The sequence below is a fragment of the Lampetra planeri genome, chromosome 57, assembly GCF_965212315.1.
Source record: "Lampetra planeri chromosome 57, kcLamPlan1.2.h2, whole genome shotgun sequence".
NCBI lineage: Eukaryota > Metazoa > Chordata > Hyperoartia > Petromyzontiformes > Petromyzontidae > Lampetra > Lampetra planeri.
Genome location: NC_136163.1, coordinates 3,246,659 through 3,261,132, shown reverse-complemented (window position 1 = coordinate 3,261,132; position 14,474 = coordinate 3,246,659). Strand labels below are relative to the sequence as shown.

The following is a 14,474-nucleotide window of genomic DNA, read 5'->3' as shown; positions in this document are numbered from 1 at the left end:
TCAGAATCGGAGTGTTAATTCATAGTGTAGGTGGAATCCGATGAGCGAAAAAGCTCTTTTTTCACAAATGCCAAAGCATCAGCCCTGTCATTTACGTTTTTCTTTTGTTGAGGCCACACGCGGTTTTATTGGCGAAAGTGTTGAATTGTTTGTTTGTTCAGGGTTTGATGTCATTTTTTTATTTAAAGAAAATAAAATTAGCGCGGCACGAACACACGTTTGAAGAATCGATCGCGTGTAATCGATAATCCAGGATCGCGCGCCGTTGGCCAAGCGCGGTTGTATGAGGGCTTTAGAATCGATTGTAGAATCGAAGAGGTTTCGATTCTGGAATCGCGTCGCAATTCGGGTCGCGAGGAGGGGAGCTGCGGGGAAATTTGCCGAGCGAGTCCGAGTCTCGCGTCAAGCACCACAACAACAACAACCACAACAACAACAACCACAACAACCACAACAACAACAACCACAACAAAAACAACCACAACAAAAATCACACTGCTGCAACCACAGCAGCAGCAACAACCACATAACCAACAACCACGACAAACACCACCACAACAACCACACTGCGACCACAACAACTGCAACAACAATCACAGCAGCAACCACACAGCAGCAACAACAACAACCGCACTGCTGCAACCACAACAACCACAGCAGCAGCAACAACCACAGAACCAACAAAAACACCACCACAACAACCACACTACTACAACAACAACTGCAACAACAACAATAGCAACAACAACAACCACGACAACAACGCGCCACACACACACACAGGAGGGTGTAGGGGTAACCCAAACCGAGCGACCTTCAGGCCCGAAGGCCCCAACGGAGCCTTCCTCTCGCCTCGCTCGCCTCGCCGCTCAAGTTCACCCGGGGAGAGGGTGCGGGTGAGTGCGCGCCACTGCGTGGAGAAGTAGGCCAAGTACACCCCCCCCCCACACACACACGACTGTAGAGCGAACGGCGGTTTCTGGATAAAGCCGTGGAACAAATACGGCGGTCACCACGTGCGTTCAGATGCCCTTCTGCCGGCCGTCTGGAACATTCTGCCCGGCGGAGGCAAAGTGCGAAATAAGTTGAACACACACACATCGACTCACATAGTCACTCACACAGTCACTCACACAGTCACTCACCCATTCACATAGTCACTCACACAGTCACTCACACAGTCACTCACACAGTCACTCACCCACTCACACAGTCACTCACCCACTCACACAGTCACTCACCCAGTCACTCACCCACTCACACAGTCACTCACCCACTCACATAGTCACTCACCCAATCACATAGTCACTCACCCACTCACGCAGACACTCACCCACTCACGCAGACACTTACCCACTCACACAGTCACTCACCCACTCACACAGTCACTCACCCACTCACGCAGTCACTCACCCACTCACACAGTCACTCACCCAGTCACACAGTCACTCACCCACTCACACAGTCACTCACACAGTCACTCACCCACTCACATAGTCACTCACCCACTCACGCAGACACTCACCCACTCACACAGTCACTCACCCACTCACACAGTCACTCACCCACTCACAAGTCACTCACCCACTCACACAGTCACTCACCCACTCACACAGTCACTCACCCACTCACGCAGTCACTCACCCACTCACACAGTCACTCACCCAGTCACACAGTCACCCACTCACACAGTCACTCACACAGTCACTCACCCACTCACATAGTCACTCACCCACTCACGCAGACACTCACCCACTCACACAGTCACTCACCCACTCACACAGTCACTCACTCACATAGTCACTCACCCACTGCCACAGACACTCACATAGTCACTCACATAGTCACACAGTCACTCACCCACTCACATAGTCACTAACCCACTCACACAGTCACTCACCCACTCACATAGTCACTCACACAGTCACTCACCCACTCACACAGTCACTCACCCACTCACATAGTCACTCACCCACTCACACAGTCCTTCACCCACTCACATAGTCACTCACACAGTCACTCACTCACGCCGTCACTCACCCACTCACACAGTCACTCACCCACTCACACAGTCACTCACCCACTTACACAGTCACTCACCCACTCACACAGTCACTCACACAGTCACTCACTCACGCAGTCACTCACCCACGCAGTCACTCACCCACTCACACAGTCACTCACCCACTCACACAGTCACTCACCCACTCACATAGTCACTCACACAGTCACTCACATAGTCACTCACCCATCTGATCAGCACGGTTGGCTACGTACGTTGCGAAATAAGTTCAACGTATATACATAGACTCACATAGTCACTCACCCAGTGGGTCCATGCACGTATATACGCCTCTTATGTGCTCTCTAAGTCTATGGGTCTCACAAACTCTCTACGCGAGTCGATGGGGTCTCTACGTGAGTTTATGGGTCGCTGTGTGAGTCTATGGGTCTCTGTGAGTCTATGGTTTTCTGTGTGAGTCTATGGGTCTCTGTAAGTATATGGGTCTCTGTGTGAATCTATGAGTCTCTGTGAGTCTGTGAGTCTCTGTGCGAGTCTATATGTAAGTCCATGTGTCTCTATGTGTGTCTATGGGTCTCTATGTGAGTCCATGGGTCTGCGTGAGTCTGTGGGTCTCTATGTGTGTCTATGGGTCTCTACATGAGTCCATGGGTCTCTGTAAGTATATGGGTCTCTGTGTGAATCTATGAGTCTCTGTGAGTCTGTGAGTCTCTGTGCGAGTCTATATGTAAGTCCATGGGTCTCTATGTGTGTCTATGGGTCTCTATGTGAGTCTATGGTTTTCTGTGTGAGTCTGTGGGTCTCTGTGTAAGTATATGGGTCTCTGTGTGAATCTTTGAGTCTGTGAGTCTCTGTGCAAGTCTATATGTAAATCCATGGGTCTCTATGTGTGTCTATGGGTCTCTATGTGAGTCCATGGGTCTACATGAGTCCATGGGTGTCTATGCGTGTCGACTTGCTGTGCGTGTTGATGCGCTGCATTGACTTGCTGTGTGTGTCGGCTTGCTGTGTTGACTTGCTGTGTGTGTCGGCTTGCTGTGTTGACTTGCTGTGCGTGTTGATGTGCTGCATTGACTTGCTGTGTGTGTCGGCTTGCTGTGTTGACTTGCTGTGTGTGTCGGCTTGCTGTGTTGACTTGCTGTGCGTGTTGATGTGCTGCATTGACTTGCTGTGTGTGTCGGCTTGAAGTGTTGACTTGCTGTGTGTGTCGGCTTGCTGTGTGTTTCCGTGCAGGTGTAGGCCGCTCTGCCGTAGCCCTCATGCTGGTGGTGCCGGTTTCCCGCTTGGCCTCCGCCCTGGCTCCCCGCGCCCAGGCCTGGAGATCTCCCCTCAGGGTGCAGCCGCTCGGTGCGGCCTTCATCACCGCCACCACCGCCGTCGTCCCGCATGTGAGTCGGTGCCACCGTGGTGTTGGTGGTGAAGACCGCTCAATGTGTCCTTCACCGCCACCACCGTCCCGCATGTGCGTGAGCGCCACCGAGGTGGTGGTGGTGAGGACCGCTCAGTGTGTCCTTCACCACCACCACGGTCCCGCATGTGCGTCAGCGCCACCGCAGTAGTGGTGGTGGTGAAGACCGCTCAGTGGAGCCTTCATCACCGCCACCACCGTCACTGTGGTGGTGGTGGTGGCGGCCGCGTGTCCGGGCGTTCGTTTTTCGATCGGCGTTCTCCCCCCCCCGCCCCCCCGGCTCACAAATCGGCGAATGGCAAGGAAGAGGCCTCCTCGGTCGATCGTGGCAGATTTGCCTCCCATCGCTTCCTCTCGTCTCTTTGATTCACCCCCGTGCCCTTCGCCTGTTTTAGGCCCAGGGGCAGCAGCGGCGGCGGTGGTGGAGGGGGGGGCCACTGGGGCACCGCTGCGGGGGTCGTGAACCCCGCGCGACCCCGCGACCTCGGCCCCCCTTTGCGGTCGGCGTGGTCGCGAGGCCTCTCCACGGCAACGCAGGGGGGCGGCGGCTCCTCGTACCAGCGTGGGCGGAAGGGACGCAGCAAGGATGCTCGCCCGGAGGAAGATGACAGCAACGAGGTGAGCGGGAGGGAGCGACGAGGTGAGCGGGAGGGAGCGGTGAGGCGAGAGGGTGCGTGTGTGTCCATGATAATATCAAAACCGTGAGAGGGTGAAAGCGTTTCCCCTGTCGTGGTATCGAAGCTTCCGCGCTGCGTCCGCTCACGTGCCCCGCCCCGTCCGTCTTAGCGCGAGGGGGCGGTCGGCAACCTGCAGCTCCGTGAGCCACGTGCGGCCGGCTCCTCCAGGGAACCGCTCCGTGACGTCATTTATTGAGGGACCCGTCGCCGTCACCGGATATTTTGTCGAGGCTCGTGGGGTATTTTTGTCAGAGAGGCGCAATTGAAGTCTGCCGATAGGAGGAAGGGAGAGAGGCGCGGCCGGTCGGTCGCGGGGGTGGCGAAGGAGAAGGACAGTGAAGGTCTGTTGACAGCGCAGTTGGCTGGGGTGGGGGGGGTTTGGGAGAGATCTCAGAGCCAGTTATTCCATCGTCCCTTTTTCGTCGTGACAAACGGGGAAGCCGTGGTCATCGCGTTGAGACCCTGCCGGTCATCGTGTTGAGACCCTGCCGGTCATCGTGTTGAGACCCTGCCGGTCATCGCGTTGAGACCCTGCTGGTCATCGCGTTGAGACCCTGCTGGTCATCGCGTTGAGACCCTGCTGGTCATCGTGGTGAGACCTTGCTGGTCATCGCGTTGAGACCCTGCTGGTCATCGCGTTGAGACCCTGCTGGTCATCGTGGTGAGACCCTGCCGGTCATCGCGTTGAGACCCTGCTGGTCATCGCGTTGAGACCCTGCTGGTCATCGCGTTGAGACCCTGCTGGTCATCGTGGTGAGACCCTGCTGGTCATCGCGTTGAGACCCTGCTGGTCATCGTGGGTGAAGTCCTGCCGCTCGTCGTTCTACAGGAGCAGCCTGGCGAGGGGGAGGAGGAGGAGGAGGAGGCTTCGTTCGTGACGCAGGAAGGTGTCGTGAAGGACTACAAGGACCTTGATAAGACGGTGGCTTCCTTCCGATTTGACCTCGTCATGAAGGCCGGCCTGGACATCTCAAACAAGTGAGAACACATCGTGGTCATCAGCGCCTCACGATTAGCACGGTTGGCTACGTAGGGTGCGAAAGAAGTTCTACGTACGTACGTCGTCATCGTCGTCATTGCGAGTGTGCTCATCATTGCGAGTGTGCGCTGTCTGTGTGATGTCTTTCTGGTGCGTTTGCGTCGTCCGTTGCGTTCTCACTCTCACGTCGTCGGTGCCGCCTGCTCCATCTATACTCTTTGGTTCTTTCGGTAAAGTCACGTAGGTAAATAAAATAAATAAAAAATAAATAAAAAGTGATTTTATTAACTTTTTTTTTTTTCACATACGTGACTTAAATAGTATGGATCCTTGCAGTCACGAAAACTTCAAATCTCGACTGCTCCATCTCGTTTATTCGTGTTGCACACCTAATTCCGCCTCGTCCGTGTCGTTCTCGACAAACGACGAACCCTCGTCCCTATTCGCAACGCTCGGCTACGTCGACGCCATTGGTCGGTCGCCTCTCCCCCCCCCCTCTCCCCCGCGTGTACCAATCGGCGTGCGTTGTGACAAACGATCCGGACGGACGGCTCGCATCACCGTAGTGTAGCGTCACCATAGCGCTGCGTCGCTGCGTAGCGTAACGTAGCGTTGCGTAGCGTGGCGTCGCTGCATAGCGTAATGTAGCGTTGTGTAGCGTCACCTAGCGTCACCTAGCATGTCACCGTAGCGTTTCGTCGCTCCGTAGCGCTGCGTAGCGTAGCTCCGTAGCGCTGCGTAGCGTCGCACCCTCGAGTTCCCCCCCCCCCCCGAGGTCACGAGGTCACGCCCCCCCCCCCCCTTGCGGTGTCGTGCAGGGCCATCGAGGACGCCTTCTATGCCAGCCGCCTGCGGCTCAACGGACAGCGGCTGATCAAGAAGAGCCGCACGGTAGGCGGCGAAGCAGGCTCGGCCACGCCACGCACGGACTCGCACGGACTCGCGTAGAAATACACGGACTCGCACGGACTCGCACGGACTCGCACGGACTCGCACGGATTCACAGACTCACACGGACTCACACAGATTCACAGACTCACACGGACTCGCACAGACTCGCACGGACTCGCACGGACTCGCACGGACTCGCACGGACTCGCACGAATTTGCACGGACTCACACGGACTCACACAGTCTCGCACGGATTCACAGACTCACACAGACTCACACGGACTCACACGGACTCACACAAACTCACACGGATTCACACGGATTCACACGGACTCACACGGACTCACACGGACTCACACAAACTCACACGGATTCACACGGATTCACACAGACTCGCATACAAATGCACAGACTCGCACGGACTCACACGGACATGGACACACCGTCACTCGCGCAAACGCACGGCTGCACAGGGCGAAGGCGTGGGGCCCTGCAATGTGCTCCCCGCCACTGCTGGTGCAAGAGCCCTCCACTCACGGGAGAGAGAGGGGGGGAGGGAAGAGGTGGGGTGGGGGGGGGGGAGGAGGTGGGGTGGGGGGGAGGGAGGAGGTGGGGTGGGGGGGAGGGGGTGGGGGGGAGGGAGGGGGGGTGGGGGGGGAGGGAGGGGGTGGGGGGGAGGGAGGGGGTGGGGGGGAGCTCCGGAGGGGGGTGGGGGTGAGGGATGAGCGGTCAGGTCACAGGCCGAGTGGATGACAAACCCGGGAGCTCAGCTGGTTCTTGTTGTTGCTGTTACTGGCGAAGCGTCACGGCTACTCGAATTGTCAATGTTGTAGTGGGTTTACTCTCCAACACACAACCAGTTAGTGCTGAACTAGTATACTACACTATAGGCTATATTACTATACACTACACTACTATCCACTATGATGCACTATTATACACTACACTATACTTGTAAACGTCGTGGGTTTACTTCTCTAACACACGACCAGTGAGTGCTGAACAAGTCGGCGATTGGGCACGTTTAGTTTACGTGGCAAAGTTGGGCCCGATTAGTTTACGTGGCAAAGTTGGGCCCGATTAGTTTACGTGGCAAAGTTTGGCCCGTTTAGTTTACGTGGCAAAGTTGGGCCCGATTAGTTTACGTGGCAAAGTTGGGCCCGATTAGTTTACGTGGCAAAGTTGGGCCCAATTAGTTTACGTGGCAAAGTTGGGCCCGATTAGTTTACGTGGCAAAGTTGGGCCCAATTAGTTTACGTGGCAAAGTTGGGCCCGATTAGTTTACGTGGCAAAGTTTGGCCCGTTTAGTTTACGTGGCAAAGTTGGGCCCGATTAGTTTACGTGGCAAAGTTGGGCCCAATTAGTTTACGTGGCAAAGTTGGGCCCGATTAGTTTACGTGGCAAAGTTTGGCCCGTTTAGTTTACGTGGCAAAGTTGGGCCCGATTAGTTTACGTGGCAAAGTTGGGCCCGATTAGTTTACGTGGCAAAGTTGGGCCCGATTAGTTTACGTGGCAAAATTGGGCCCAATTAGTTTACGTGGCAAAGTTGGGCCCGATTAGTTTACGTGGAAAAGTTTGGCCCGTTTAGTTTACGTGGCAAAGTTGGGCCCGATTAGTTTACGTGGCAAAGTTGGGCCCAATTAGTTTACGTGGCAAAGTTGGGCCCGATTAGTTTACGTGGCAAAGTTTGGCCCGTTTAGTTTACGTGGCAAAGTTGGGCCCGATTAGTTTACGTGGCAAAGTTGGGCCCGATTAGTTTACGTGGCAAAGTTGGGCCCGTTTAGTTTACGTGGCAAAGTTGGGCACGTTTAGTTTACGTGGCAAAGTTGGGCCCGATTAGTTTACGTGGCAACCCCTTACTGAGTTGGCTGTGTCGTCGTCGTTATCGGCGGTTTTAACGACCGCATTCATACTCGCGGGGGCCCCCCCCCATGGCTTCTCCCCACGACGACCGCTGCGTCCGCGACTCTCCACGCCGTCTCTCTGTCCTCCCGCAGGTGCGCGAGGGCGACGTCCTGGACCTCCTGCTGCCGGTTCCCGTGGGGGCGCCGGCCTCGGCGTCGGTCCCGGCCGCGACGACCGACTCGGGGAGGAGGGGAGGAGACGCCCAGGGGGAGGCGGTGGCGCGCGTGGTGGTGCTGCGCGCCAGCGAGGAGCGCTCGCCCTCCCAGCGCTACGGCGTGCGCCTGCGCCGCTGGAAGCAGCTGCTGCTGCCGCCAGCGCCGCGCGGCACCGCCTAGGGGGGTAGCGGTGGGGGGGGAGGGGGGGGTAGCGGTGGGGGTGGGGGGGTTCCTCCGTACTCGCCGCTTTTCCACTGGCGCATCCGAGCCGAGCCGAGCCGGCCTCCCTCGCCGCCACCGCCGTCACCCCGCGGGTGAACTCAAGCTGCTGTTTGCTTTAGCAGGCGAGGGCCACGCTCTGAGCGAGCGTCATCATAATAATAATAGCGCTTTTCTCAGGAGCGACACTGGCCGTCGCAGACGGATGCCTCGATGAAGTTGGTCGCCGTAGTGCGGGGAAATTTACAGCGGTGCCGATTGTAATAACGTGGAGTGGGCGGGGAAACCGGAAGGACCCGGAGAAAAATCCACGAGACCACACGGGGGGGGGGTGGGGGGAGAGAGAGGGGAACCTCGCCGTGTCCATGAAGCGGCGCCCGTGCGGCGGATAGCCTCGCTCGGCGAGAACGGCGACGCGGATACCACGCGGATACCACACGGATACCACGCAGATACCACGCGGTTGTTACGAACGGCCGCCTTCACGGGGACTTTGCGCTCGGTGCCGCCTTCACGGGGAGAGTTCCGTTTGGTTCATCACGAGACGCCGGTACGTTCCCCCACCCCCCCCCCCCCCCCCCCTGTTATGGTCGAGCTAATTTCGGTGGATCGCGGTGGAGTGGGCGAGACTCTTTGGCAATCTGTCATTCCCATCGGGCAATAACACCGCGTCCACGGTGCGTAAAAAAACAAGTGCAGTCTCCCAATTGTTACCACCACCCACGCGCTCTCTCTCTCTCGACTGGCCTCTTCTAATGTGCCGTGCAGCCAAGGCCATTGCCCCCGAAACGTCGCTCAACATCGCCCTCATTGCGCACGCAAAGTCGCTCGCCACAGCAACGAACAGCAAAACGTCGCCGCTGGTCTCGTCGGGGAGCTGTGAACCATCGTCACCGCGCCACCGACTCCGGACGTCATCTTCGTAGCGGCAGCGGCGGCGGCTTCTGGCTGCGCCGTCGAACAAAGACAGCGGTGGTCACCGCATCGTCGTGCGGCGCCATTCGATGTTGCTTCTGTGGCCGTCTGGAACGCTCTTCTGATATTCGGAAGCCGCTGGGAGCTGTGCACTTTTAAATCATCAGCGAGATTGAAAATGCATTTATTTAAAAACTGCTTTTTGTGTGTTTAGTTTGTTGTCCTTCCCCCCCGCACCTCCAATTAGCACGGTTGGCTACGTACGGTGCAAAAGAAGTTCAACATACATACACACGCTACTATACACTGCATACTAGACAACTACACAGTCCACTATACACTACACTATGTACTACACTACTCTATGCTTCACAACTATACACTACACCACTATACTACATTGAAAACTGCTTTGTGTTTAGTTTGTCGTCCTTCCCACACAGTCACCCACACACATAGTCACTCACACAGTCACTCACCCACTCACAGTCACTCACCCACTCACACAGTCACTCACCCACCCACACAGCCACTCACCCACTCACACAGTCACTCACCCACTCACGCAGTCACTCACCCACTCACAGTTACTCACCCACTCACACAGTCACTCACCCACTCACACAGTCACCCACTTACACAGTCACGCACAGTCACTCACCCACTCACACAGTCACTCACACAGTCACTCACCCACTCACACAGTCACTCACCCACTCACATAGTCACTCACCCACTCACATAGTCACTCACACAGTCACTCACCCACTCAGTCACTCACCCACTCACAGTCACTCACCTACTCACGCAGTCACTCACCCACTCACATAGTTACTCACCCACTCACACAGTCACTCACCCACTCACACAGTCACCCACTTACACAGTCACTCACAGTCACTCACCCACTCACATAGTCACCCACTCACACAGTCACTCACCCACTCACACAGTCACTCACACAGTCACTCACACACAGTCACACAGTCACTCACCCACTCATAGTCACTCACATAGTAACTCACCCACCCACATAGTCACTCGCCCACACCTCCGATTGGCACGGTTGGCTACGTCACGGTGCGAAAGAAGTTCAACGTGCATATGTCGGTACGGACACGCTCACTCCGCTTTGGTCAACCAAGCAGCCTGAATGGGTTCCACCACGGCCGACCGTGCAGGTCGCGTGCGGTAGGGTAACGCGTGGGTAACCTCCAGAGGTGTGGACTCGAGTCATGTGACTTGGACTCGAGTCAGACTCGAGTCATGAATTTGATGACTTGCGACTCGACTTGGACTTGCGTAACAATGACTTTGTCCCACCTCTGAGATGTGGACTCGAGTCATGTGACTTGGACTCGAGTCAGACTCGAGTCATGAATTTGATGACTTGCGACTCGACTTGGACTTGCATAACAATGACTTTGTCCCACCTCTGAGATGTGGACTCGAGTCATGTGACTTGGACTCGAGTCAGACTCGAGTCATGAATTTGATGACTTGCGACTCGACTTGGACTTGCATAACAATGACTTTGTCCCACCTCTGAGATGTGGACTCGAGTCATGTGACTTGGACTCGAGTCAGACTCGAGTCATGAATTTGATGACTTGCGACTCGACTTGGACTTGCATAACAATGACTTTGTCCCACCTCTGAGATGTGGACTCGAGTCATGTGACTTGGACTCGAGTCAGACTCGAGTCATGAATTTGATGACTTGCGACTCGACTTGGACTTGCATAACAATGACTTTGTCCCACCTCTGAGATGTGGACTCGAGTCATGTGACTTGGACTCGAGTCAGACTCGAGTCATGAATTTGATGACTTGCGACTCGACTTGGACTTGCATAACAATGACTTTGTCCCACCTCTGAGATGTGGACTCGAGTCATGTGACTTGGACTCGAGTCAGACTCGAGTCATGAATTTGATGACTTGCGACTCGACTTGGACTTGCATAACAATGACTTTGTCCCACCTCTGGTAACCTCCCCCTCCTCCACCAACCTCTACCAAGACGGGCGTCTTGGGGTGCAAACGCGGAGGGCCAAAGTCCACTTCAGAGTGGCTCGATCGAGTGGCCTCGCCTTGCTGGCCGACACGTGGCGTGTGCGAAGAAGAGACCGGGGCTGCCCCCTACACCCTGCACGTGCAAGCGCTGTGTGGGTGTAGGTGTGTGTGTGGTTAGCGCGCTGCGCTATGAAGCCGGCGACACGGGTTCGATTCCCGCTCACGGCCAACACCAGTGACGATTATCTGAACCGGTCCTGGGCCTCCCCTAGGTCGACACAGCCTCAAATGAGTAGCTGGTGCGGTGTGTAAACATCGCCACTGGGGAGACAAAGGCGGTCGGACGTGGTGCTGGCCACCCACCCCCTCGTGTGCCGTTCCGGCCTTCATAGCTGCTCGCTAACAGCACTTGCCCCTACAGTCTGTTAAGGCTATATGGGGGATCTTTGTTGTTTTTGTGGGTTTCTATGCTTGCGAAACGTGGACCCCCCCCCTCCTAATGCAACATCTTCGCCGGTTAGAAACATTTAGGCTGGCCTGCCTACGATCCATCCTGGGTTTAACCAGGCTGGATTGTGTGAGGAGCTCACAAATCCTTGATAGATCTGGACAAAATCCCATCGGTGAGCTCCTCCGGCAGGCAAGGCTGCGTTGGCTGGGTCATGTAGTCCGCATGCCCAGCCACCGCATGCCTAAACAGCTTTTGTTCGGCCGGATCGAGGGGGCTAAACGGGCACGGCATGGGCTAGAGAAGAAATGAAGTGTTGTGGTACAGGAGGATGTGGAGCTGAGTGGACTTGCCGATGACTGGTACCAGCGGTGTCAAGATCGGCCTCTGTGGAGGAGGCTCGTGAAGGACGCTGCTGGGCAGTTGGAGGCAGTCGCCCTCCAACAACAACGGAGGGCGGAGGAGCGACGCTCACGCCAACGAGCGGAGCGCCGGGTGGCTAAAGCACAACAAGTTGGCACAGTCGGGGGCACAGGTGGTGCATCAGCCAGTCCGGAGGGGGCGTGTCTTCACTGAGGGGGGCGTGTTAGACACGTCCCCCTCAGTGAGGCAGATGTGATAGGTGCCTCCCCTGGTGCTTTTTCATTGCAGTTTCACGACGAGACCAGCGAGCCTAAATATCTTTATACACATACGTGAAATAAGTTACCTGGAGTATGGAAGGCGAGGACATGAAATGAAGGGGTCTACAAACATGGCATTGGTGACATACTGAGATAGTAACAGGCACGCGCTTATTGCCCGCGCTCCATCCAGTTGTAGTGTTGTAAAGGACGGACTTCTAAACTTCTTTATGGCACACACTGTTTATTATCTTAATACACAGTCCCTATCACACAAGGAGGGTATATGGTCCCTTCACCCGTTACCCTCAGAAGGTACAAGCCTCCGGACCTTGCAGGCTATCTAATCTCCCTGCTATCCCAGCGTCCTCTGGCTGAACCTAGGGGATCTCTCCCCGACCTCTGGTTACTCTGAGCCCTAGCCCTGATAAGGGCTGGAGGGCTCGGTCCAGGGTCCTAGATGTCTTCAGCCGACTTGGGTCTTCGTGTAGCAGAAATGGCCAAGAGCTCTCAGCGCTCTGGCTTTTATACCTGTTCGTGGCCGGGTTGTCCAATCGCCGGCCACCTTGTGGAATCCTCCGATTGGTCCTTCCCAATTTGGCGTTTGGATCCTACCTCACCCCATTTGACCCTGACCGTTTGAGCGGGAAAACCTTGTTTACGATCCGCTTGCGAACAGCGAGTAGTTATCACCACTGCACAGTTACTGAGGGGTTGCGCAATCAGAGGGGAGGCTGAACTCGTCGCTGCCTCACCTCTCATCTCTTCCTGTATTTGCAGTGGAGCTCCGCAAATTTGACGATTTTTACTATAATAAGTAACATTTTTTTAAACTTTTTTTTAAACACGCTTTAATGAAATGTACCGTTACTAGTAATGGAATAACTCCACGACTCCAGGAAGTGGCCCCGAAGCTTGCCATAACGTAAGGGGACCATGTGCAATTACAGCCAACGTCAAGTTGAGCGTGGACAATTAGACCCAAGCCGAAACATAACGTATAAAAAAGAATGTTTAAAGTTATACATTTTTATGATAGAATGTAGTATTGTCATCAGTATGACATAAGTATACCAAGTTTGCAGTCGATACCATATTGGTAAGTGGGTTAAAATTGAGTTACAAGATTTGATAATACAAGTTCATGTATTAGGTATTGCCCTGTGAGCCATTCGGCTCTTGAATCGGGTGCAACCGCAACAAACAAAAACATGAACAAGAAAACATCTTAAAGTGATTATGTGACTAAGTGCAAACAGAAAATCCAAGAAAAGACAGCAAAATAACGCAGAAAAAGCACCGTGCACCAACGCTGTGTGCAAAAATCCCAGTGGGATGCAAGTCAAACAACAACAACAACCACAAGACAACTTAGATTAAGGCCATCAGTCTAACTCTGTACTACAACAACACAAACATGGCCAAACCAATACACTTTTCAAAAATCACCAAAATAAAGCCATGAAAGCAATGACACAGTGATCATAGGAACTGTGACCCAATTTTCACAATAAACGACAAACAACAGTGAGTTAAATCTTAATTTGGAGCTTTCGTGACTGCAGGAATTACTCTTTGGTTCTTTCGGTAAAGTCACGTATAAAGATAAAATAATAAATTAAATAATAGCATAACTTAGCAATCTTTGAAATACGTAATCAACCAGGCTATGCGTTAATTGTGTGTTAACCGACTCTCTGTGTTGCATTACCTATACATTTCGATATTTTGCTAGGTTATTTAATTTAGTGTGTCTCTCTCCCGTTCTCCTAATTTTCAAGCTTGCGTACCGTACCACGCGTCGTCCTACTCATTGACATGCTAATTTTTTCTCTGCCCCCTCCCTCTCTCCGCCCCCTCTCTCTATTTAAGGCCTCGTCACAGAGACGTTCTCTCTCTCTGTGCCAATGCATGTTCTCTCTCTGTGTATCTTTGTGATATCTGTCTGCTTATCTGTCTGCTTATATGTCTGTCTATAGTTTTCTGGTTACATTTTTGTTGCTATTTCTTTTATACCCGATGACGATTGCTTGTGTTGCAATCGAAACGTCGTAGTATGCAATTATTTAATTTATTATTTTATCTTTATACGTGCCTTTACCGAAAGAACCAAAGAGTGAGTTAAATATTAAAGAAAACGTGTAAAAAAATAATTGGAATCGTACAGAAATTACACTTATAACACAGATCAGTGGGAAAATCTTAATACAGTATTT

At 53.9% G+C, this 14,474-nt stretch overlaps 1 protein-coding gene across 1 annotated transcript; it reads left to right on the top strand.

The window, feature by feature from the left end:
- Positions 1-8,218, top strand: MTRES1 (mitochondrial transcription rescue factor 1). Its single transcript, XM_078618261.1, has 6 exons — positions 1-896; positions 3,257-3,411; positions 3,827-4,049; positions 4,938-5,086; positions 5,906-5,978; positions 7,976-8,218. Coding segments are annotated over exons 2-6 (690 nt in total). The 5' UTR covers positions 1-896; positions 3,257-3,409.
- The last annotated feature ends 6,256 nt before the right edge of the window (positions 8,219-14,474 follow it).